The sequence below is a fragment of the Bos indicus genome, chromosome 7, assembly GCF_029378745.1.
Source record: "Bos indicus isolate NIAB-ARS_2022 breed Sahiwal x Tharparkar chromosome 7, NIAB-ARS_B.indTharparkar_mat_pri_1.0, whole genome shotgun sequence".
Classification (NCBI taxonomy): Eukaryota; Metazoa; Chordata; class Mammalia; order Artiodactyla; family Bovidae; genus Bos; species Bos indicus.
In genome coordinates this window covers 97,898,420-97,924,275 of record NC_091766.1, presented here as the reverse complement: position 1 = coordinate 97,924,275, position 25,856 = coordinate 97,898,420, and the positions used below count along the sequence as shown (strand labels likewise).

The following is a 25,856-nucleotide window of genomic DNA, read 5'->3' as shown; positions in this document are numbered from 1 at the left end:
AACGTCCAGTAAATTTTCATTATGAGGTGGTTTGGGATTTCATGGGTTCTGTTTATGAAGGACTTTGTAAATTTAAGTATCATATTTGGAGGGCTCTTTCTGTTTGGCAAGAACATGGGGAACAATGTCATAGATTGAGATTCTAGGGTATTTTAATACTGTCCTGATTGTTTTAGCAGCTTCTTGTACACAAATCTTCTAAGCAACGAGAACAAATCTGGCATGTAAAACATCAACTGAAAAGCAAGAGTGCTCATTGTCTTTATGCTGTGCATCTCATAATTCTGGTAAGTGGCTTTCAATCTATTCCCATCTAAGGATACCCACTGGTAACTAGTCCTAGCAGAGCATAACAGAATTAAGAACCTACAGAGTGCTTTCCTAGATTGTGTAATATTCTTTACAAAGAATATGCAATTTCCCAAATGGAAGATCAGACAATAACAATGACCTTTTGTTAGTGTTAGTTCCTCAATCGTGTTGGACTCCTTGCAACCCCATGGACTGTACCCACCAGGCTCCTCTGTCTATGGAATTCTCCAAACAAGAATACTGGGTTGGCATTCTCTTCTCCAGGGAATCTTCTCAACCCAGGGATTGAACCTGGGTCTCCTGCCTTGCAGACAAATTCTTTATTGTCTGAGCCACCAGGGAAGCCAAAGACCTTCTAGTTGATACTGATTTTCAGGGATTTTTGCTAGTCAAGTGCTCAGATTATTTACTGTTGTCTATTGTTTTTAGTACCAAGAGGTAAACACACAGTTTGCTTAAACAAAGTGAAAATGAGAACTTACTGTACAGAAAAAATGTACTTTTGCCTTTATTTACCACCCGGCTTAAAAAAAAACTGTTTCAGTTTTCCACTTACCTTGTATTTCTCCACAGTCTCAACAATCATTGTAAAATTCTGTGGAATCATAAAGTATATTATGATTTTACCACAAATATAAATCTCCAAGGTTCAAGTATTTTATTACAAATTTGGCAAGGTTTTTTTTCCTGCAAAAAAAGGTGCCTCGAAATTATATGAAGCATATCATACTCAAATGGCAACTCAGTAGTTTAAAAAGGCTTGACATGAACTTTCAACAAACATATAAAACTCCATACATTAATCACTTTGTAAGACAATAAAATGCAGTACGGTTAAACTTGAAAACTTTATTATCCGAACCACACTCATTTCAAAAATCTGCGATGTTTTCTCAGGCTTTTTTTTTTTTACTTACCACTCTAGTAATCCAATAAAGAAATTAGTCTGACCCCTTTATCAAATTTTTAAAGCATGGTATTAAAAATTAGCACTTAGTTCCTATTTCCAGGGAATTCGGAGGTGGAGATTTGCATGATCTTATTATTCCTCATAACATTACAGCAATTTAACAACTAGCAAGCAAAAAAAAAAAACCAGATCATTTTGTAATCTATAGTGGTGTTTCATTTTGTCACACTATTCATTGACCACACATTTTTTCCCCCCGAAAAGACTATGTACCTGTTTGCCTTACAATACTCTCCAAGGGTAAATATACCTTTCCACATAATAAATATGCATTTGGTGTTATGTTTGGATATCTTCTTGAAGGCTGTGAACCAAACTGTTTAAATAGCAGACGAAAACTGCAGTACTTCCCATGTATGAAAACAATTATTTTGGGAAGCAGATACCGCCAGTTCACTCATCTGACTTGGAGGGCAGGCCTTTATCAAATAAAGTAACTGAAGAACGGGATATTAGAAAGTTTCAAAAATTATCATTAACCTGGAATGACTCAAGACTGATCTGTGGGCGAGAAAAAGAATGGAGCGTAAAAGAAGTCCAACTTTAAAAGAGGTGAAGCGGAACACTACTACCGGGATTGAAAAAGTGTTTCTTTGGGCAGATCTATTATAAAGGGGGCTGGGGGGCAGGGTAACGGAGGCCCGCAGTTACAGTTACGAAAGAAACCGTCAACTAAATTGCAGTTACGTTAACCTGAGACAGTTGCCAACGTCTCTCGTTGCATTTTTTTTTTTTTTTAATGTAGCGATTCGGCGGCGCACCCTCCAGTACCCCGCCCTCCAGAGACCTGGAAGTTTTTTTCCTGAGTAAGGCATATAGGCTATACTACGAATGATTCCGGAAGGGTCACAGGGGGTGGACAACTCGGTCTGTTTCCCTCAGCCTTCTCAGGTGCCTGGTTTCCCCTCCACCCCTGCCCCCGAGGCAGCCTTTGTCTCAGGGCAACTAAGCCTAGGGAGCGGCGGGAGACCACAGTTGCCCAACAGTTGGGTTCCCAGGCTGCCTCGTGTGACGCAGCGCCCCCACCTCCGCCCCTTAGGGCGGGCGCTCAGAACCGGCGGCCGGCTGAGGCCCGGGCGATCAGACCCCACGCCTGCCCCAGCCCCCGCGACTCCGCCAAGCCCGCTCAGTCTTCAGCATCTGCCCACCTCCCCCCCTCACCCCCACCACGTTTCCCTAGTTCTTTCTCGGCCTCTTGTTTCCAGACGTCCTCACGCAACCGCCCGGAGTGATAGGAGCGTCCATACCCGCGAGTAGCGGGACTGCAGCTCCCACTTCCCGGACTTCAACTCCGGGACCGCTGAGATAGGCAGCCCCAAACCCAGGATCAGCGGCCCACCGCGGTCGCTAGAGTCCGGCAGCCTCTGCGCGGCCGGCGTGCGCGCTCCCAGCACATCGCGCGCGCCCTCCGCCCCAGTTACAGAACCAATCGGCTTCTTCCTAAGCCTCCCCCCTCCCCCTCCCCCCACCCCGTTCCACCCCCACCCCCGGCTCCAGGACGTAGCCCCGCCTACCTCCGCGCGCGCGCACGCGCCAGCCAGCCGGTAGAGTTTGGCGTGCGCGTGCCCGCCCGCCCGCCCGCCTCGCGCCCGGTGGGGAAGGGGAGTGAGCAGAGTCTCTTACGTCGCGGGGAGGCGGAGGCGACGGCGACCTCGGTGGCGGAGGCGGCGGCGGCGGCGGCTACGACGGAGACGGTTGCGCTCGCTCTCTCGGCGTCATGGCGGCGGCCGGGAGCCGATAAGCGGCAGGAGTGGGCGCGCGCGCGTGGCCGCGGGGAAGACGGTCGCTGCTTACTTGTCGCTTTCGCTGGCCCTCGCAGTTGTTCGGTGCTTCGATAATGAATTGATTGTTGGAGCCGCTCTGCAGGGGGATCGCGGCGCGTCGGAGCCGGCCGCCGGGGCTTTCCCTTCCCCTCCGCGTCCTTCCCCTTCCCCCTCTCCCTTCCTCGCGGACTGCTGCTTTACCGCCGCACCCCTCCACAACCCACACACGCCCCGGAGCCCCGAGGACGCCGACCGCGGGGCCCGGGCGCCGGGGAGGCCGCCTCTCCAGTCGGCTTCTTCCGCCCCGCCAAGCCTGCACGCCCTGCCGGTAAGAAAGGGGGCGGCGGGCGGGTCGGGATGTGGCAGGGAGGGAGGGACGGGAGCTGGCCCGGCCGAGGGCCGGGGCAGGGAGGGGGCGGGGGTGCCCGGGCGGCGGCGGCCCAGCGGGCCGGGACACCGTGGGCACAGGCCCGGGGGGCGCCTGCGAGGGCCGGCGGAGCGGGCCGGGCGCGCAGGGGGCGTGTGAGCGGCGAGCGCAGGCCGGCGCCACCGAGCGCGCATCCTCCGGGCCGGCCGGCCGGGCGGACGTGCAGCTGGCGGTCGAGCCCCGGCCTCCGTCGGCGTGGGGCCGGCCGGGCCGCGAGGCATGAGCGGCGCGGCTGGCCGGGGCGTGGGTCCGGCCGCCACCCCCGGGGCTCCTTCCCGGCACGTGGGGAGCGGGCCCGGCGGGGGGAGGGGGACCCGGCCCGAGCGCGCCCGGGAGGACGCGGGCCGGGAGTGTGGGAAGTTTGAGGCGGGAAGGGGGAGACCCCGGGACTGGCATGAGGAGTGGGGGGGGGTTGGGGTTGCGCCCCGGGGTCGGGGGGTGGGCGGCGCAGGCTGAAGGGAGCCGAGCGGCGGCGGAAAGCGCAGGGAGGGAGGTTTCCAGGCTCCGCTCGAGTCCCGCTTGGAAAACTTAGCCGGAGGAAAGCGGCCGTGGAGAGGCCGGGGCGGAGGACGGGCGCCGCGGCGAGGGCGACGGGATGAGGGGAAGCGGCGGCGTCGCGCCGTGTGGAGGGCCGGCGGGGGCCGCGGGCGCCCGGGAGCCTCACGGAGCGTGGAGGGTCTCGGCATGAGGACTCGACCGCGCAAAAAGGAAGACGGGGAGGAAAAAGGAAGTTAGAAAGTACCGGAGAAAAGCCATTTTGAGGGGGGCAAACGTAAAAGGTGAAAAGGAAAGAAGGAAAAGTGAACTTTTGTTTTTCCTCAGCGAAGAGAGACTTTTGGGAAAGAGAGGCAGTTTGCTAGAGTGCCCAGATTTTTTTTTTTTTTTTTTTTTTAAGACCTGATCGTTTTAATAGGGAAGCTCTCTGGCCCGGTGGCCTTCATCTTTAACGTGAGGAACGAGTGTTGCGTGAAATAATTTTTTTAAGGGGGGAGGGGGTTTAACAGTTTGCTGCCAAGTCGACGGGACTCTAGTCCCTGGGGAACGAAAAACCGCGATCTCAATGCAGAGTTTGCGGTAATCGAGTTGGCAGCAGCCTGTTTCCCCCTCTTTTTTTTTTTTTTTTCTTGCGGAATGGAAATAATCGTAGGAGTCAGTTTTGTGTGCTCATGTCGGAGGGGCAGCTCTGCTCTCAGTCGCCCGTCTCGGTCGGTACTTTCTGGCTGGGGAAGGATCTGACGTCTCCTTCCCCCCGCTTCTTCCTCTCCCTCCCCTGCCAGAGATCTCCTTTGTTTATTCGTCGTTGGCTTGTAGGTGACTCTCCAGTGTTGTGCTGGTATTTTGAAAGGTGGAAATGTTGGCTCTTTAGTCTGCGATTTCTGCCCCGTACCCTTTTACTTAAAAAAAAAAAAAAAAAAACACAGTGTTTATCCTATACCTTTTTTTCCCCCTCCAGTAGAATCTCTGCACGTCCGAACTGGATACATACTGTATTATTGAAACAAAACTCTGCTATTTAGTTTACCGGTAAATGTGAAAGAACACGTTTATTTTGATATGTACTTTTTTTTTTTTTTGGCACAGATTATGTGATACACTTTTTACTATCCTGTTCTTATGTGAGCATTTTCAAAACTTCCTCACTCTAGTGTATGAAGCCCTTGGTGATAGGAATTAGTGCTGGATTAACAGTAACCTTCCTCCCCCCTCCCCCCGCCCCTCATTTATTTGTTTGACCAAGTATCTATTAAGACTCCGTTTTTCTATATTTGGAACTTAGGTAGATGTTAGGTACTACCACTCTGCTTTAGTTATTTGGCCATAATGTGTGGTGTATACTGTACATACACAGTTGCAGTTGGTCTGAAAGTTCTGTCACTCCACAAGCGTTTTCATTTCTTCTGTCAAAAATAAGCAGTGGTGTGCTCTATTCTAATAAGTAGTCAAGAATGTAGTTAATAGAAGCCTAGGTATTTTGAGAAAAAGATCCCTACCCATTCCTTGCCACATCTAATCTGATTGGTTTAGGTAGATTAGTATAAATTCTAAATAGACTTCTTCAGTGTTTTTCTCTACAGGCAATTTTCTTCTCACTGAATTTTTTTTTTTTTTTTTTTAGGTGAGTCAAAAAGAGTCCTAGGAAACCTGTGAATGTTGAAGAAAATTCATCTGTGAATTTTTAATATTCAAAGAGGAGTCAGTATTTATACTCATCTTTTAAACTGGGAAGATTTATATTTTATTTTAAAACTTCTTGATATTTACAATGAATGGACACAGTGATGAAGAAAGTGTTAGAAACAGTAGTGGAGAATCAAGGTAAGCATGTTATTACCAAGTATTTATTATGACAACAATTTAAAACTTATGTGACTGTAATTTTTAGCTTTTCTAATAGGTGGCAGAGTTTTCAGATCAGATTCACTCTTAACTTTCCACACAGTAAAAAAGTTTCTAATAAATGATGCTTTGTTGAAAATACAGATTTTAACTATTTTTTCCATTGAGATACACAAAGGAAAATTTAGGTGTAGAAAAATTGGGATACTTAAATCTCTTTGAAGGTTTATATTATTTGGTTTAATAATTGAAACTAGAGCAAGTAAAAGAAGACATTTAAATTGATTTGGCTGTTATCTGCATTTTCCAAAAAAAAGGAATAAGAATTTCTTTACTTATTTTTTTTTGGCATTTTGTCTTCTATATGTGTGCTGTCCAGTGTAATAGTCGGTACCCATATGTGGCTATTTAAAAATTACAAAATGTTTCAAAATTCAGTACTCAGTCCCATTAAACACATTTCAAGTGCTGAAGAGTCACACATGGCTAGTGGCTACTGAGATGGAGAGACCAGAATAGAAGACATTCCTATCACTGCAAAGGTTGTTTTGAACATTTCTGTCCTGTATATTTGTTAAAGTGTTGCTGCAGCCCCCCCCCCCCCCATTGGTTTTTCAAATTTGAGTTTTAATTATATATGAATGAGTTAAGAATTCTTATTTGGGCCATGTCTTTGCAAAGAAGATAGGATTTATCAGAGTAAGCAACCTTAAGGTATTTTAATGTGTAAGAAATGCAAAAACCTTTAAAATTCTTCTGTAGCGCCCAAATTTTAAGTTACTGGCTATATTTATAATACAATCCATGTAGTTATATAGACTTATCATATAGGGAGATCAAGAATATGGATATTGGGGTCAGACTGCCTGATTATTTACCCAGTTGTACTTATTAGCTTTGTGAATTATGGCAGATTTTTTAACCCTCTCTGAAGCTTTGGGTTTTGTACTTAATAGGCATTATAGTATTATTTATCTTATTTGAAGTTGACGATTAAGTGAGATGCTGTATTTAAAGGTCTTAAAATATTTCCTGATATAAAGAGCACTCCAAATTAGCATCACATTTTTTATAACATAGAATAGTACATAACTGAAACATTAATTACCGTAATGGAGAAATGTGAAGGACAAGGAACAGGAAACCCTTGGCAGTTAAGAGGGCTTCAGAAAAATGTTGGGTAGAAAATAAAGCAGTGGTATATGTATTTGACCTGAGGCTTGAGGTTTTCTGGTTATGCTGGGTGTACTTTATCAGTTTGAAAGGCAGATTGTTTGAATAACAGGAACATCATAGAAAAAATGGAGCAGTTATGGAAAGCAGAATTATTTAGTAGGACAAGTATTGGTCTTAGGAGTTAACATACCCTGAGTTGACACTGTCTCTGTGCTAACTTAAGTTCTCTGAATGATTTCTGAACTGTAAAATAAGAGTCGAATGGAATAATGTTGAAGTATCATTCTGCTACTTAATATACAAAGTATTTAACAATGTAGTGTAACTGGAAGGACCAGAGTTGAGGGGTTAAAGTAGAAAACCTTTGAATTTCAGCTTTGATTCAAATCTCTACAGGTGAATTGACTGTAGTAAGTGAATAGGAGAGTCACATTGTCCACATTCTCTTATTCATTAGTGAACAATGAAATGGTTAATAGGTAGAAGTATCTAGAGGAAACACAGGAGCCTAACTACCCGTGAAATAGGAAATAAGACTCTTGAGAGTAAATTTTCTAGTTGAGTATGTAGAGAGAACACATACTTAACACATACTGAACCCTTGCCTCTTCCAATAATTCTGTGTATTTTGCCGTTGTATGTAAAGTAAAGGGGGAGTAGTGAATAAAATTTGATATTGTAGAGATGACAAAAGTTAAACCCTGTAAAGTCAGATTTACCTAAAGGAATTTTTGCAGTGCATACTCATTTTAAATAATCGCAAAGTATATTCTCTAATTTATTCTGAGTCATTATTTCTACCATATATGTTTTATGTACTTCTGAGAATTATGGCTGTCAAGTTATCTAGTTGTTGCAACAAACTACCGTGGTGTTTATCAGTAGAAGGGAGACCTGCCTATGTTTTCCTTTCATTTTCTTCCTTACTGCTGTTATGCTGTTATGTCACTTTGCTTTGCTTTGCTTTACTGTTGTTACTAAGCCTCAGGGCCCCCACACCAAAAGTTTTCATAACAAGGCAGTACAGAGGAGGGAGATTGTGCCTAGTTAAGAGTGATGAAGTGAACTATATAGATGCAGGGAGTTTCTTGCAAAAAACAGAAGTTACCATAACTATGAATATTAATATAAAATGATGAAGGGAGAAATATTTTTGCTTTTAAAATCAATATATGTTATACAATTTGATTGTTATTGGCTAGAAGTTTTTACATGTATTTTTGCTTCAGAGTTCCTCTTTTCCTTTGTTGAAATTTATGAAATGAAGTAGAATTAAGCAAGAAGTTGTTTGGCATTTTTAGTTGGTATAATTAACTTTCTACTCAGAAGTGTTTGCTTCTTTTCATGTGAAAACCTTTCTGTAACCATTGACAGAAAGGAAGAAGAATACACAGGAGAATGTCTGTTTGGCTATGTTATAACTGACAGTTTTGAAGCTTATTTACGAAGAAATGTGGGTCAGGATGCACCTGTACCTCAGTTTCAAGTTAGGGCAAAGTTTGTTGTATAACTGAAGTTAAGCTTTCTGAAGATAACTATTGAAAGATTTCAAAGCATCAGTTCTCAGCTATGTGGATTTGTTATTTAGAATGAAATTTAGACACTTTTTATCTTAAGGTTACCTATAATGATGATTTGCTCCACAAATAGATTTGTGGGTAAAGACCAGAAATACATAGTTACATTTTGCTGATTTTTGGATGATTGATAAATGTTTAATACTCAGAAGAATTTCTCTGCTTGCCTACAGATTAGATTTTCAATAATGTAAAGTTGTTCATGTAAATTTGAGGATTTATTTTAATCACTTTATATAGTATGCTCATGAAAAATTATTAGAGTGAAGGAAATTTTGGTGATGTGTTATGATGGTCTTAACTACTAGAATTGATCCAGAGCTGATAACTATAACTACGTTATAGCTATGTAATGTTGAGCTGGTTCTAAAAGAATTCTTTTCTTTTTTAATTGTATTTATTTGTTATCTTTGGCTGCACTGGGTCTTTGGTGCTGTGTGCAGGCTTTCTCTAGTTGTGAGTGGAGGCTGCTCTTTCATGCTGTGTGCAGGCTTCCCGTTGTGTTGGCTTCTCTTGTTGTGGAGTATGGGCTCTAGGACGTGCAGGCTTCAGTGGCTGTGGTGTGTGGGCTCGGTAGCTGGTGCACAGGTTTAGTTGCCCCTCAGCATGTGGAATCTTCCGTGACCAGGGATGGAACCCGCGTCCCCTGCATTTGCAGGTGGATTCTTAACCATTGGACCACCAGGGAAGTCCAAGAATTCTTTACCTTGATGTAGTGTACCTTTTTATACCATTCACAGTGTTTGACTTAATACACTTATAAATACGTTTTAAATGTATATGTGTGTACACTTTACATTAGAGGAACTCTGTTACAATTAAATTTCCTTGGCTTATTCAAAATATTGTCATTGTTTTATGCTTCAAGAATCTTTGGATCTCAACTTTTAAAAGTGTTTCCTCAGTAGGAAATATGATCAATGGAAATATTTTAAGTGAAAATCTCAGTTTTAGAAATTCAGAATCTCTCAAAGACTTTTTAGAGGCTTTGAGAAAAAAGCCAGGTTAGTCTAAATGACCTGTTAAATTTAAAGAACACCAAGTCAAAGTTAATTTGAACACAAGGCCACCTATCTCACCAACTATCTGTTAGTGTCTTATTAAAGACTTCTATGGGATGCCATTTTTGTAAGCGTTGCTTTTATGTATACACATACCAGAAAGATTTGTTGCCATCAAAATAAGTTTTTATAAATGAATTTGAATAATTTTTAAAGGCAATAAAATCGTGTTTCCTAAGCTTACTTTGAAGTTATCTCAGTGTTTTTTAAAAAAGGATGTTTATTCTTAAATTTCAAAAGTTTGTGCCAAAGAAGCATTTTAAGGAAGACAGGAAAATGTGCAATCACAAAGCCAGAATGGTTTGCAATCCTTGCGTTAAACCGATTTTTGAAATTAACTATGACGTCATTAATTGGGCTTCTCTAGTGGCTCGGTGGTAAAGAATCCACCTGCCAATGCAGGAGACACTGGTTCGATTCTTGGGTCAGGAAGATCCCCTAGAGGAGGAAATGGCAACCCACTCCAGAATTCTTGCCTGGGAAATCGCATGGACAGAGGAGTCTGGCCGGGCTGCAGTCCACGGGGTCACAAAAGAATCGGACATGACTTAGCAACTAAACAACAACAACATTAATTGTAGGAAAGTATGACTCTTTGACGTCTCTCTCTCTCTTTTTTGTTAATCCCTATTGCTTGATTCAGTATGTACTTTTTTTTCCCCATCTTTTCCTACTAGTTTTTTTCCCCTCATGTGTCTGGTATGAGGGATATCTAGGGTACCATGTTGCATTAGTTGTTAACACACGCTGCTGAATCTCAGATCACCTCAGGTCATTTCGTAGGCTTTGAAAATTCAAACTGTTAGGAGCTTTGGTAATGTGTTTCTCTCTCTTCACCGAATTGACAGAACTTCTAAGGTTGTGCTTAATCTATATCACTTTAATGTATTTAGACTAATTTTTAATTGGCAAAGATAAGAGAATTGTGTGTGATTTGATTTTTAGTGATGTTACTTTTATTCTCATTGGTGTGAGATAATGTAGGAGCAAATACTGACGTGTAGTTGCCCCTTTTTTATGCTGCTTATGTCATTGCTTATTTAAGATATTAGTGACCTGTGGGTTATAGTTGGTACAGTTCTCTGTTGAAAAATATGAGTCTTTGTGGTGACGATATAAAAAATTGTTGGAGAAAACTTTTTTTTACATTTTTTATGAAAAAGTTTAAAACATTACAGAAGTAAAAATGTTGTAGTTCCAGTTGTGGTTCTTGGTCTAGCAGCATTAACATCACCTGGGAGCTTGTTTTTTTTTTTTTTTTTTTTTAAAGTGTTATTTTATTTCCTTATAAGTTATATGCTTTTTCATTAACGTGCATCATTTTGAAATAAGTATGCTATGTTCCTAGTCTATGGGTCAAGAACCATGGCATCAACAAGGACTTCTACTATAGACAAATACACCAAAAAGAGGTTCTCAAACGGGCAGCAGTAACTGTCTCAAACCTGTTTAGCCTAACTGATTAATGATGCAGTATAATGTTCAACCTTGGGTCCCATCCCAGACCTACTGAATCAGAATTTCCTTTTAATAAGATTCCCTGGTGATTTGTATTTATATTAAGTTTGTATGTATTATATATGAAGCTGTTTGCATGGGGTCATTTACCACCTTTGTTACTTGTTATTGTTGATGTTATTACACATGCGTCCTGTTTTCTCAGAACCCCCAGATAGCTGTGTCATAAGCCATGCAAGCAAGAAGCAGGGTACATTTCATTTCTCTAGAAGCAATAATGATGGCAGCTGATAATTATTGAGCTCTTACTCTGACTGAGCCATGGTGTATGTACATAGTGCATTACATGAGTTTATCCTAACTCATCCTTCCAAAACTCCTGTGATGTATACAGTACTGTGATTCCCACTCTCCAGAAGGGGAAACCAGATTTATAGCCACTTTAAAGTCTTAAAAACAAAACAAAACCCAGCAACTATTAACTGAATTCTGGACTTTAGTTGGATTTTATTGGTTTTTCAATTAATGCCGCCTTCTTATTCCAGATTAAATCCAGGATACCATGTTGCATTTAGTTGTTAACTTTCCCCAATGTTCTCTCATCTGTGAAAGTTTCTAAGTCCTTCCTTAATTTTTTCTATCAGTCTTGAGAACTACTGGCCAGGTATCCTGTAGAATGTTCCCCAATTTGAATTTCCCTGATTTTTTTATTAGGTTTAAAGGTTAAAATAGGGTTATCAGTTTTTAGAGAGAGTGTCAGTGGAGATGAAATGCTCTGCTCATCACATTATATCGGGAGCATAATATCCACTTGTTGTTACTGATGATGTTAATTAACCTTTATCCCTTGGCCAAGATAGTGTTTGCCAGGTTTCTTCACTATAAATTTACTGTTTTTCCCTTTCCATTCTATATTCTTTGGAAGTAAGTCACTATGTGTAGCCCACTCTCAAGGGATGTGGTAATTGGTCGGGTGGGTGAGAATTAAGTTCTGCCTCCTCCTGGAAGGGAGTATCTGCTGTGCTTAGTCGCATCTAACTCTGTGCGACCCAATAGGAGTAGCTCACCAGGCTCCTGTGTTCCTGGGATTCTCCAGGCAAGAATACTGCAGTGGGTTGCCATGCCCTTATCGGGATCTTCCCAACAACCCAGGGATCGAACCCAGGTCTCCCACATTGCAGGCAGATTCTTTACCGTCTAAGCTACCAAGGAGGGAGTATCTACTATCTACCTAATATTAAATGGAATTCTTCTATAAAGAAGTAATTTCTCCCTCATTAATTCCATTATCCACTTAAATAACCATGGACATGTATATTTTATACTTTGAATTATAATCCAGTAAGTATTTTACTGCTCAAATTGTTTTAGCCTTGCCCTTTGGGAATGCTTTCAAGTTGTCTTCTGTATTCATTTTATACCCTCCCATTCTTTTGTCCTAGAATCAGCCATTTCCCCAAAGAGCCCTGGTTCCTTATTGTTGGAGAAGAGGATGTTAGAAACCACGATTTGGGTGCTGAGTTGCTTCTCAGGTGTCACTGCTTCTAGGCCCTCTCAGTAGACAGAGCAGACAGAGCTAGGTTATACCAATCCATGTATGTTTATATATGTTAAACCATGTGTGTTTATAGTTGCTTCTATATCTGTCCATCTGTGTGCATAGTAAGATAAACATGAATTAGGACTGTTGTCTCCAACTCTGATCCTAGACACAGGATTCATCCTAACCCTCCTTTCTTGTACCTTTGTAACTTCCATCTGTAGTAAAAACCTTGCTCCCACTGTCTACCATCCACCATGCATACATTCCAACCTTAGTATACGAATGAAGTACTGAATAGTGTTTTTAGGCCATACCCCCAGAAGAAGCAAATTTACCAGGCAAAATACAATAGCTTGTGTATGGTTCCTATTGTATATAGCCTTACGGTTTCAAGTCAGAGCACTGTTTTCCAAACTTTTTATTCAAGTTAGCTTTGCTCTTGTTTATCCCCTTCAGTGGGCTTTCCGTGTGGCTCAGCTGGTAAAGAATTCAACTGCAATGCCGGAGACCTGGATTCGATCCCTGGGTTGGAAAGATCCCCTGGAGAAGAGAAAGGCTACCCCCTCCAGGATTCTGGCCTGGAGAATTCTGTAGACTGTATAGTCCATGGGATTGCAGAGTCTGACACAACTGAGCAACCTTCACTTTCATCCCCTTCAGTGTGGTTATGTCATAAATTTGTAATAAAGTTAGAGTTATCAGTTTACATTTCATCCTCAATTACATGGGTTTCTGTTTTAAACTTGTATATGTTACATTTACTCTGTGATGTATAGTTTTGTGGGTTTTGACAAATGCACAGAATCATTTATCCTCCATCCCAGTACTGTACAGAATGATACCTTCACCCTAAAACTTGGCCTGTGTGTCTGAGGTCTACTGAATCAGAAATTTCGATTAAACTAAATTCCCAAGGAGATGTATGAGCATATCAAATTTATACACAAAGATATGAAACTGTTAACCTGGAGTCATTTAGTTTCATTTAGTTTTGAAATTATAAATTAAGTTGAAGAAAGATTATTTTGATCTATAAGTAAGAATGGAATGAAGTGAAGTGAAGTGAAAGTCACTCAGTCATGGCCAACTCTTAGTGACCCCATGGACTGTGCAGTCCATGGAATTCTCCAGGCCAGAATACTTGAATGGGCAGCCTTTCCTTTCTCCAGGGGATTTCCTCAACCCAGGGATCGAACCCAGGTCTCCTGCATTGCAGGCAGATTCTTTACCAGCTGAGCCACCAGGGAAGCCCAGTAACCAAGTTTAAATACACAATCAAGATGCAGACTCATGATGTTGTATAGACATGCAAAATTGGGCAAATTACTGGAGTGAGGAGATGGGCTGTGTGGGAAGTTTTTATGGAGTTTTGAAACTTCTGTAACCTTAACAGTGACCAGAAATGCTGTGATTTGAAAAGGAAAGAATAACAAATGGGGTATATTAAGTAAGGTGGAGAGGAAGGTTTTCACAAGGATCAGGGTCCCCCCAATAAAGAAGTGCAAGTTCCCTAGAACAGAGAATGTGTTGGACATCTTAGCTTTCAGTTCTTTACCCTGAGGTTTGTTTATTGTCACACGGAATTTTTTGTATAGTTTAGTCCTGAGTGGAAGGAGGATAAAAGAAAGCCTAGCTGAATAAACACTACATGTATTAAGAGACATCCATGAGGAGGGACTGTATTTTCCATGTGAATGAACTGGTTAGACCTACTGGTTTCAGAGAGACTCTAGATATCTCTTGTAGCAGAATTAAGTTCTTACGTTTTAATGACTGAGAAAATAGCTGTTTATAATTACAAATACATTATCTATCATTGTGATATGAGGGGACTGCTTGGAAGCCTACTTTAAATAACTGTTTAACTGAATTTGAAAGTTTCTTCGCTGTGGATAGGTTGAGATCTCAGTGATTGAGGTTAAAGTGCAGAGACACATAGTTGTGGCCAAGCAGTACTGGCTTATGGGATCCACTGTTGACAGTGCCGGAGCTGTGGCATAAGCGCAAATGTGGTGGAGAGCTTTTTCCTTAATGAAACCATTCCCATTAGCTGTTTCACATCTCTCCTGTCACTGCATTTAGAAATACAGTTCTCTACTCAGATGGTTATTTAGTTTGGATTATTGAGCAACTACTATGTGATGTTAAAATTTGAGATTTTTTTCTAAAGCTTAAAGTTGAGAAAGAGAACGTTTGAGTTGGGTATGGTAAATACAAGGAGAGTTTGCAACTCTTCAAAGGTAGAAGACAGGGAAGTTTGATCATAAAACAAATGGTTAATCTGTATATCATCAAGCCCAGTATCAAAATGAAGTTTTGTGGGTTTTGTTTATTTTTGAATTCTCATTTAAAACCCTGGTAGATTTAAATTTTATGCATGTTAAATGTCTTTGTAATGTGACTTTTACGGTGGTAAAGATGTTTTGACAGACTTTGGCAGAGTCCCATGGACTACAAGGAGATCCAACCAGTCCATTTTAAAGGAGATCACTCCTGGGTGTTCTTTGGAAGGAATGATGCTAAAGCTGAAACTCCAGTACTTTGGCCACCTCATGCGAAGAGTTGACTCATTGGAAAAGAGTCTGATGCTGGGAGGGATTAGGGGCAGGAGGAGAAGGGGACGACAGAGGATGAGATGGCTGGATGGCATCACCGACTCGATGGACGTGGGTTTGGGTGAACTCCGGGAGCTGGTGATGGACAGGGAGGCCTGGCATCCTGGAGTCCATGGGGTCTCAAAGAGTCAGACAAGACTGACTGAGCGACTGAACTGAACTGAAAGAGTAATTTTTTATACCCAGGAAATACAGTGTTACAAGACAATACATTATGCTGAAGAACTTTTATGTAAAGGAGTGGGGCTGATGGAAAACAGTTAGATTAGTCTAAATTCCCTCAGAGAATATGGTTCATCTTTCTGTGCTCTGTGTGTGCTCGGTCATTGTTTGACTTTTTGTGACCTCCATGGACTGTAGCCCACCAGGCTCCTCTGTTCCTGGGATTTCCCAAGAAAGAATACTGGAATGTGTTGCCATTTCTTTCTCCAGTAAATATCATTAAGTTTTGCCTACTGGTTATAATTATAAATAATAGGAGGGTTTCATCACATCAATAATATTATAACACATTTCATATGTGTTTTGTGAAACTATTGTAACTTTGACATCTATGTATACATAGTCTTGATTTCTAATCTGATTTCTGGATGCTTACTAGAGAAACTTCTGAGTTTACTGTCTTTATCTCAGATTTAGCATAACTAAACTTGATCATCTTTGAAATTAGTCTTGCTAAATGTTATCTTTCTTAGCATCTATTTCTGGCAGTTTTATTCTCATTTATTTAGTTAGAAACTTTAAGAATAATACTGTACTTTGAGTGTACTTTCTGATAGAATTTTTTTGGGGTTGGTAATGTAGAATGCTAAAAGGAGCTGTTGTGTTTGTCCTTTAGTCCCTAACAAAGGCGTTAACTGGTTTTCAGACCCATGGGGATGAATGCTTCACAGATTTTCTCAAATTTTGATAATTATTTTATGGCCTGTCGTAAAGGATTTGGAGGATCACATTTTAATACAATGTAATTTTATAGAACTTAAAGGTGGTCTGATCTTAGTTAGCATCTAGGTGAACCCTTCTCATTTTTAAGTGACTTATTCTAGGCTAATATATTGTAAATAGTGAGTTGAAACACACATTAGAGTATCATAATTGGATTTTTAAATGAAAGAATAATGTAAGCTAATAGTGTTCTTTTGTAGAATATTATTTCATCAAACTTTTGTTATGTTGCATGTGTGCACTGCATCAGTATATAAAATGTATTATGTAAGTCATGCCCCCAAAAGTTTGAAAGCCTTTGACTTCTAATTTTAAAAAAAAAGAATTTTTTAAGTACTCAATATCTGCTAATTTCCAAATTGTTTCTCTAGGCCTGTTGAAGTGGATAATGGTCTATAAAAATAACTACAGGCCCCAACTTAATGAATTCCAGGATGTAGTTAGAAGAGAGATACATGTATAAGCATAATTGTGATATTGTGAAGGAATTATTAGTAACATATGAGCAAAATATTGTGAACACATGGGCTGGAGCAATGACCTATCCCTGGAGATATTGGAGAGGGTTACATGAAGGATAGGATATTTTTGAGTAATCTTAAAGAGTGAGAAATTTTATCGGTTGCTTCAGAGAGGAAGTGTTTTCTAAAGGGCAAGTGTGAGAATACACCAGTAGCCAGCTCTGAAGTTGCTCCCTCCCTGAAGCCTTACCCCTAGTCTCATTTGCCCTACCTCCAGTTCCTCCATCAGGAACCAGTACATCCTTGTATCTTGCCCTCCCTGCCTCCCCAACTTTGTCCTTATATCTCTGATTTCTCAAGTTTTACTTTTCCCATGGCATTTTGTCCTTACTAGAAACTCTTGCTCAATACATGTTAGTTGAAGAGATGAACAAATGAATTCAAATTATCTGTGTACAGGTCTTATTTCAAAAAAGTTTTTTGCAAAAACATCATTGTAGCAAATCAGAGAACCAATTAAAGTGATATATACTAGAGTCTTCAGAGCCCAGGGTCTCAAAAATGTTACTTTTTTTTTTCAATAATTAAACTATTATCAAGTGACTAAGCTCTACCCCTTGACATTACTCAGGTGCTCTGGCTAGTGGGACAGCTTTGTTAATGTGTAACATACAGCTTATCTTGCCCCAGTGATTGCCAGCAAGAAGATGGATGGGAGTGGGGCGGGTATAAGGCAAACCAGTTAATGCTTAAGGCTAAGGTGTAAAAATTTCACATCACTTCTAGCTGTAATCCCTTGGCCAAAACCTGTTCACATGGCCACACCTAGCTGAAAGACATACTGGGAAATCTTTAGCTGGGTGGACGTGTGCCGTTTTACACTGGAGTGCCAGTTATGTAATACCAAAGGGCAAGCCAGTGGATGCTAGGTAAGTGAGGGGGGCAAGCAGACAGCATACATATGGCACACAAAGGATTTTTATTTTAAAACAGTTTGTATCATCCGAAGAATTTAGTGGCTTTCATTTTTCTGAATTTTCTTTCAATTCTTCATAATATTAGTATTTGTTTCTTCACTTAGCCTTCTTTGAACCTCAGCTTTGTTATTTGAAAAGGAAAGGATGAGACAAGAATCCAGTGTTTGGTACATAGTACCAGTTAGTAATGACCATGTCTCCCCCCACCCCCCCACCCTTTTTTGTATTTTAAAAATCAATTTGTTTGAAAATGTTAGTATTTCTACAGGCTTCATTCATAGATAGTTTATGAATTTATACTTATAATTATGACAGTCCAGATAACACCTGAAACAAATTTTGAAGTAATGATTCTGATCTTGAACTCCCAAAAAAAATATCATTTTTTAAATTCTAAAATAGATATTAATATTGAGCTCCTGGAGAAGGCAATGGCAGCGCACTCCAGTACTCTCGCCTGAAAAATCCCATGGATGGAGAAGCCTAGTAGGCTGCAGTCCATGGGATCACTAAGAGTCAGACATGACTGGGTGACTTCCCTTTCACTTTTCACTTTCATGCATTGGAGAAGGAAATGGCAACCCACTCCAGTGTTCTTGCCTGGAGAATCCCAGGGATGGGGGAGCCTGGTGGGCTGCCGTCTATGGGGTAACACAGAGTCGGACACGACTGAAGTGACTTAGCAGCAGCAGCAGCATTGAGCTCCTGGTATAGGTCAGATATTGTGCTTTACATTTTTTAAAGATCTTCACAGTAATCCTTAAGTATGTTTATTATTTCTGTGTGGTAGAAACCTAAGGCTTATCTAATGGGTGTTGTTGTTCAGTTGCTAAGTCGTGTCCGATTCTTTGCTACCCCATGAACTGCGGCACGCCAGGCCTCCCTGTCCTTCGCTATCTCCCTGAGTTTGCTCAAACTCATGTCCATTGAGTCAGTGATGCCATCCAACCATCTCACCCTCTATCGCCCCCTTCTCCTCTTGCCCTCAGTTTTTCCCAGCAGAAAAATACAGGTGTACATATATAAATATAATGAGACAAAAAGGCTAGGAGGCTAGAAGAAGAAAAGTCGAATTTCAGAATACTGTCAAGTTTCGAATTTCCTCACAAATGTCTGTCAAAAAATTCTTTCAAAAACTCTCTGAAAGATGTCCTTTTGAATGTTTTTGATGTTAAAGCAGTAGTTAAGGTGGGTGGCAGAAAGGCATAAAGTGAGAATTTAGTGCAGGATACTTGTTCTTTAGAGTAGTAAATACAGTTTTTTAATTGTAAATACAGTTCTATTTATTGTAATTTAATATGTAAATTATTACTGTAAATGTCAGGCACACAATCCTCTATTATAATAATCTGTCTAAAATCCATTACCTTCTGTTGATGTATCCTGTAACTTTTCTTCCCCTCCTCCCCAGAGTCTAATTTATCTAAATTCTACCAGTTTAAAAAAAGGGGGGGAATGGGATATGTATTAGAAAGCAAATGTTTATTAGGAAAGAAAGACGTACATAAATGGATGCGTTCTTAAACTGAAATCGTTGATCCTAAGACTTTGATACAGGTAGTCTAACTTACATAGGATGTTTAAATAGTCTTTTTTCTTCTTCATTAGTGCTACTGTTTTTGTTTGTTATGAACATTTATTTGTTTGATCTTTCCTTGTGGTACGGGGCCTCTTACTGTGGTGCGTGGGCTCCGGAGCATGCAGGCCCAGTGATAGCGGGGTGTGGGCTTAGTCGTTCTACAGCACGTGAGGTCTTCGTTCCCTGACCAGGGGTTGATCCCGTGCCCCCTGCATTGACGGCATTGAGTCTTAACCACTGGACCAACCAGGGAAATTCCAGCTTTACTTTTGATTTTTCTATCTTTTCCAGGATTTAGCCAGGCTATTTCTTCTGTTGGTGATAGGAAAGCAGCTATCTACCGTTACCCCTTTCTTAGAAGGTCATTATTTTATTCATTCTTCCTTTATGTTCCATTACAGACTAGTTTCCAATATCTGTGATAAAAAAGCTTATTTTTCTTTGTAACACAAAAGACTCTTTGTTTATTCACTTGAGAATACATCATTCTTAAGTACCCAGTATAGGTGTTAGTGTTTTCTTTAGTTCCCAGGATTGATTAGAGTATAAAGTTGAATATAAAGAAAAGGAGGTATTGGTATTCTGCACAGGTGGGGCTGAGCTAACATGGCTTGCACTCCAAAGCACTTCTACCCACAGACACATGAAAATGCTAAATAATACAGGGCAAAGGGGGGAAGAGTATATGTGCTGCTGAACTTTAGAGAAAGCTTTGATGTGCCAGGCACAGAAGGGGACTCAGAGCAGTAAATTCTGAGCAAATGTCACAACACAGGACATTTGGAAGGATACAGACTGTCCAGACAGGATGCTGGGGTTGGGATCAGAACTTAGTATTTGACTACAGAATTAAGTCTACTTATTGCTGGGTCCTTAGAAGGGTTGTCTCCTCTAAAAATGGTCTATAAAAACTGTGTGCCTTCAAGGACATTTTGTTCTTGTTGTGAGGATAAAATGGATTTCAGTACCAAAATATTTTGAAAGCTATAAAAAGGTATTAAAATTTTTGTCTTAATTGGAACATAAATGAGAAACAGCCAAAGGGCCAACAGATAACATAAATGTATGAAGCTCTCCAGGTATAAGACATTTGTTTAGGGGAGGCAACTGGCTGAATTGGAGGTCAAATCCTTCATCAAAAGGAACCAGTGCTACTTAGATATAAACAATTGTGACCATGTGGGAAGTGGACCTAGTGTTTTCAGATCATCTGATTCTTCAAAAGAAAGCTGCTTCTTAAAATTATTTTCCCCCAAACACTTCTAATTAGATGACTTGGAGGAAGAAAAAACCCAAAAGAGAAAAGTAAAGACAGAGAAATCAGAAGTAAGAACAAGAAAGTTTCTATGGAAGACTTATGCTATTTTTGAAGAAGTAATGAGAAGGTGGTATTAACCATTTATTAATTCACAAATACATTTTCCGAGTACATGTCAGGTAGAGTGCCAGAAGGTAGGGATACAGTTGTTAGTATAAACTGCAGTGCACATACTAGCTTATGTTCAGCGTGCACTCTGCCAGATACCATGCTGGGTGTCTAATGCAGTCCTGGGGGAGAGGTCTTGAACTAGGGACGAAGGTGGGACGGGGATTAACAAGTTTCCCAGGCCTATGAGGTGAGAAGGAAATGGCAACCCACTCCAGTGTTCTTACCTGGAGAATCCCAAGGACGGGGGAGCCTGGTGGGCTGCCGTCTATGGGGTCGCACAGGGTTGGACACGACTGAAGCGACTTGGCAGCAGCAGCAGCAGCATGAGGTGAGAAGGTGTGGCAGATTCAAAGACTGAAGGAAATTAGTGAGCCTAGGGTGCAGAATGAAGTGAAATGAAGTGAAGTTGCTCAGTCATGTCCGACTCTTTGCGACCCCATGGACTGTAGCCTACCAGGCTCCTCCCTTCACGGGATTCTCCAGGCAAGAGTACTGGAGTGGGTTGCCATTTCCTTCTCCAGGGGATCTTCCTGACCCAGGGATTGAACCCAGGTCTCCCGCATTCCAGGCAGACGCTTTAACCTCTGAGCCACCAGAGAGATGTTTAAGATAAATTGGAAAGGTAGGCAGAGGTCAGATTTTAATCATTTTATCCCAAGAACAAAGGTGAGCCATTAAAACCCCTTGAGGTGTGACCAAAGCCTCTGAGATGGGACCAAAGCATGCATAATTGTAAAGTCAGAGAGGGATATTCATTTTGATGTTTGTTTGTTTGAAAAGCATTTCTCAAAGCTAATCCATAGATACAGAATCATAACATTTTAGTTATGTGGAACTCATGAGGAAGTACACTGTAGATGATAGTGCGCTAAAGCTCCTAAAAATTTAACTTGAAAAAACAATTTAAAAATGGATTTAATGTCTTACTGAACAGAGTACTAATTTTTTGTGGTCACTCAAGTCATTAAAAACACTGATGTACCATAACCTTGGGAACATTGGGAAAAAATGTTGGCTTTTATACTAAAAGAATCTGTGCAGATGTGAATTTTGAGCACTTTCCCTCCTGTCAGACAGCTGGAAATGTTGGAGGCAAACAAGGGCCAAGGAAAGGGAGCATCTCCTAGCTGAGTCAGCCTGCTTGAGTAGCCTTCTGGGAAGTACAGCCCAACATTTCTGTGTATATCTCATTTGTTGAAACTTTTAGCTAATATCCATACTTTGCTGCAAGGAGCTTGTGCTATACACTTTTTATACTGGGTGGACCTTAACCTTGAGATTTCTGTTACTAAGGAAAAGAAGACATGCTGAGTTAGGCGATCAGCAGTTTCTGAGGCAGCTGTTGGAGGCAGTTGGTTTTTAATCTCCCCTTCTTGGTATTTTTACCTTTTCATATCTCTTAAGGAAAAGCTTTAGGTAGTTTTTATATTTCTACCTGTACAGCTTAGCCATTTTATTGACTGAATTTTTGATACTTTTATTTTCCATGCTACTGAATGTTTACTTACTTGCCTATTTCATATGCATTTGGCTTCTGCAGCTTTAAAACTTCCTCACCTTTGTAGCTTTTATTATTTAAATATGAGATTTCACAATATTGAATATTAGTGACCAAAACTTGTGGTGTTGGAGAAATTTTTTTTTATTAACATTTTAATTTTGAATTAATTTCAAATTATGGAAATGATGAAAGAATAGGTACAAGAACTTCATGTGTGTACTCTCTGCATGCACTGATTGTTAGCTTTTCCACTGTTCCCTTTTATCCTCACCCTTCATACATGTTTATATATATGTAATACATATTTTTCCTGAAGAGTTTAAGAGTAGGTTGCAAACATTATATCCATTTATGCATTAATACTTCAGTATATGTGTGTGTGTGTGTGTATATATAAAAGCCCAGGAATTCCCTTATATAAACCCTGTATAGTAGTTAAATCCAGGAAAATTTATGGTAATATACTCTAATGTTTAATCTGTATTCCAGTTTTGTCATCCCAGTCATCTTTCAGTACAGGGTTCTGTCTAAAATTGGATTTGGTTGTTACGTCTCTTTAATCTCCTTTAATCTGAAGCAGTTCTTCTTTGTCTTTCTTGACATAAGCATTTTGAAGGCTACATATAGGCTAGTTATTTTATAGAATATATTTCACAATTTAGATTTTACTTGTTTACTTATGATTTGATCCAAGTTATACATTCCCTACACTTGGGTCCCCTACCCTGGGCCTCTCCTACACTTGGATTCCCTGGCTGAAGGACTGTGTGAGTGACAATACATCTTTCACAAGGTATCAAATCTGGAGGCTCATGATGTATGTCTGTCCCTATTGATAAAACTAGTTTTGATCACCAGGACAGGGTAGTATCTTTTTTTTTCCCCCACTGTAGTTTCTAATTTATCCATTAATATAGCTAATAAGCAATTTGTAAGAAGATACTTTGAGACTGTAAATATCTCATCAAAGCCTCCTCCCCGCCTCCCCCCACATTTAGCATCTTTGGTGGTTTTTGCCCAAATCACTGTTTTCTATGATGATTGCAACATGGTAGCTTTCCAGCACTACCACACTGTCCACATTACCAGCTGGCATTCAGAATTCTATCAGCCCTCCCCTGCCATCTGTCTTTCTCCCTGTCTACCTGTCGTCAGCACGGACTTGAGGATTCCTGTTTTATTTACTAGGTGATTATCTTTTACTATTTGTTTTGATGCCCAAATCAGATTTAGCCAGTGGAAGCCCTTCAGATTGGCTCCTATATCGTGTTTTTTTGTTCTGTTTGTATTTAGTATTTTGCTTTTTGGCACAGCAAGCTTATTTAGTTTCATCTGGTACCTTCCCTGTCCCAGCCTTAGAATCTGCCATTTCCTAAAGGACACCTAGTTTACTAAAGAGTGGATTTGTATTTTGGAATCAAGATCTGGGTGCTAGCTGATAATAAGTTTAAAACTTCAAAGGTGGTATATTTACATTGGTTGATAAATAGCAAATACGGTACACTGTCATAAATGCAAAATGATACATAGGGTTTTTTTTATATCATTGTGGTATCAAAGATTGGTTCATCTTTGAGGGACAGGTTGAAACTATGTTGTTTCTACAAAATGGAGAATATGCAGTTGCATAAAGGAGAAGGGAGTATATCTACTGTACACTGTTGTGCAGTGATCTCCAGGATACAATGTATATACAATGTGGCATCGATTATTTAAGATTATAAATAAGTTAATAATCATTTATGAAAGGGGAATATAAAAATGCTCTTATTTATAATTTGCTTTTATCGATAAAGGAAAAATAAATGAAACTTAAAAAATAATTACTGTAGTGGGAGGAAGGTCATGATGTAGAGAAGATAAAAGATAAAAGCTAGATTTTGGATTTTAACTTTTGTACCTTTCAAATTGAATGTAAGTAAATAAATAAAGCAATGTTAAATCAAAGTGAATAAAAGCAGTTCCTAAAAATGAAGTAAAAGCAAATGACCCTAATTAAACAAAATTAGTGACCATACGGAAATAAACAATTTTAGTTGGCTTCAAAGCAATAGTTTAATAGTAAGGGTGAGTATTCCTGAAGGCCAAGAAGAATTGTGAAGAAATATTAACTTTTAGTAATCATATAATAATGATATTACTGTTTTGCAACTGTTATGTGTATTCTAAGATAAAGCAAATAAATGATTTTACTAGTGTCATTTGGAACGAAGAAACTGAACCCAAGTGATGGTATAAATAGAAAAATCAAAGAAGTAAAAGACCTACAAATTTAAATTGAAAATATTGGTATTAATCCTTAATACATTGTATCTAAAAATACACATATCCTAACTCATCTTATTAAAAAAAACTTAAAAGCTATAACCAACCCATTCAGGTTGCAGTTTAATTTCTAACATAAACAGAAGCAAGGCTTTTTGATGAAATGCCTGAGTTACAATTTGACGCAAGAAATACACAAGATGAGCCTGGTTCATCTTGTCAGACCAGAAAGTGAGGAAGCTGTCAGAGACAACTTGAGGTCTTGTGAAAAGGATTCAGGAAGTAATAAAGGGTTTCCTCTTTGCTAAAGAGGGGACAGTTTGGGTATTAATGATGATAATGGATTGTTAAAACTCATCAAATAATTTCAATCCATGAGTTCATAGTGAGATTTAGAACATTACTGGTCTTCTTACCTTGAAAGGATGCTAGCAATTTAGCTCATTTTGAAAGCTGGAAAAGAAGGAAAATAAATGAAAATGCCTTTCCTGTATGAACTGTACCTCAAAGTTAACAAATATAATGAGGGAAAATTTCTCATTATATTAATAAGTATTCCACCTATTAGTGGAGAAATGATACAATGGGTAAGTAAAGAATGACAATATCACCATTTTACTGCCTTTAAATAAATAGTGAATGAGCTTGTGTAGGGCTTATGAAGAACTATGTAATGGAGGAATAAGGCTGAAAATAACATGAGCACACACATCAAACAACCTCACACAAAAAGAGACAACCAAACATTGTTTTTTTCTACTAGAGGTCCACAGCAACTTTTCAAACATGTTCTTGCCAAGGAAAACTGAATTAAGTCTGAGCCTCTAGGTCTGACAATTTATAAGAAACACAAGGGACAGAAAAATACGTCACATAATACCACAGAAGTGCAGTTAGTAAAATCTGGAAAGCAGGAAGCGTCTGTAGGAAAAACTGCCTAATTTATTCCACAAAATAAATTGCAGGGGAAAAAAATAATTTCATATTTAACATTACAAAAATGTGATTTTTTAAAAAATATGGTACTAGTTTTGTGGATGTTTAAAAATAGTGGAGTTTTTATTGTTTGTTTTTACATATAAGTACTAAACTATTTATGGATGAAATTTCAATATGTTTGAGATTATGTGTTTGTGGAAAGCTGGATTATTTGAAACAAAATTGTTATGAGTTGATAATTGTGAAGCTGGTTGATAGATAAATGGTTATTTGATTGCTCTTGTTTATATTTGAAATTGAGCATAAAAACAATCTTGAAAAGAAACTTTAATTTGAATTGCTGTTTTCTCTTTTAAATGTATTTTTTTTTACTTAATTTACCCTAAGAAAACTCTTTTATCTAAGTACCCATATGATGAGTTTTCTTTTGTAAATTGAAAACGATAAGGGAAAGAATTAAGTATTTTTAATAATCTTCTGCCTTATACTATTGGGCTATTGAGATTTAATATAATTCATAA

At 39.8% G+C, this 25,856-nt stretch overlaps 1 protein-coding gene across 4 annotated transcripts in view; it reads left to right on the top strand.

Annotated features, from left to right (window-relative positions):
• Positions 1-3,212: 3,212 nt before the first annotated feature.
• Positions 3,213-25,856, top strand: part of CHD1 (chromodomain helicase DNA binding protein 1) — a 75,645-nt gene continuing 53,001 nt past the window's right edge. For 3 of the 4 annotated variants that reach the window (XM_070794065.1, XM_070794064.1, XM_070794061.1), the window contains exons 1-2: positions 3,213-3,373; positions 5,589-5,788. In XM_070794065.1, the coding sequence (XP_070650166.1) occupies positions 5,736-5,788 (53 nt within the window). In that variant the 5' untranslated portion in view covers positions 3,213-3,373; positions 5,589-5,735. Of the gene's footprint in view, positions 3,374-4,925; positions 4,997-5,588; positions 5,789-25,856 lie in introns of all 4 variants that reach the window. The other variant, XM_070794063.1, reaches the window with a different exon arrangement.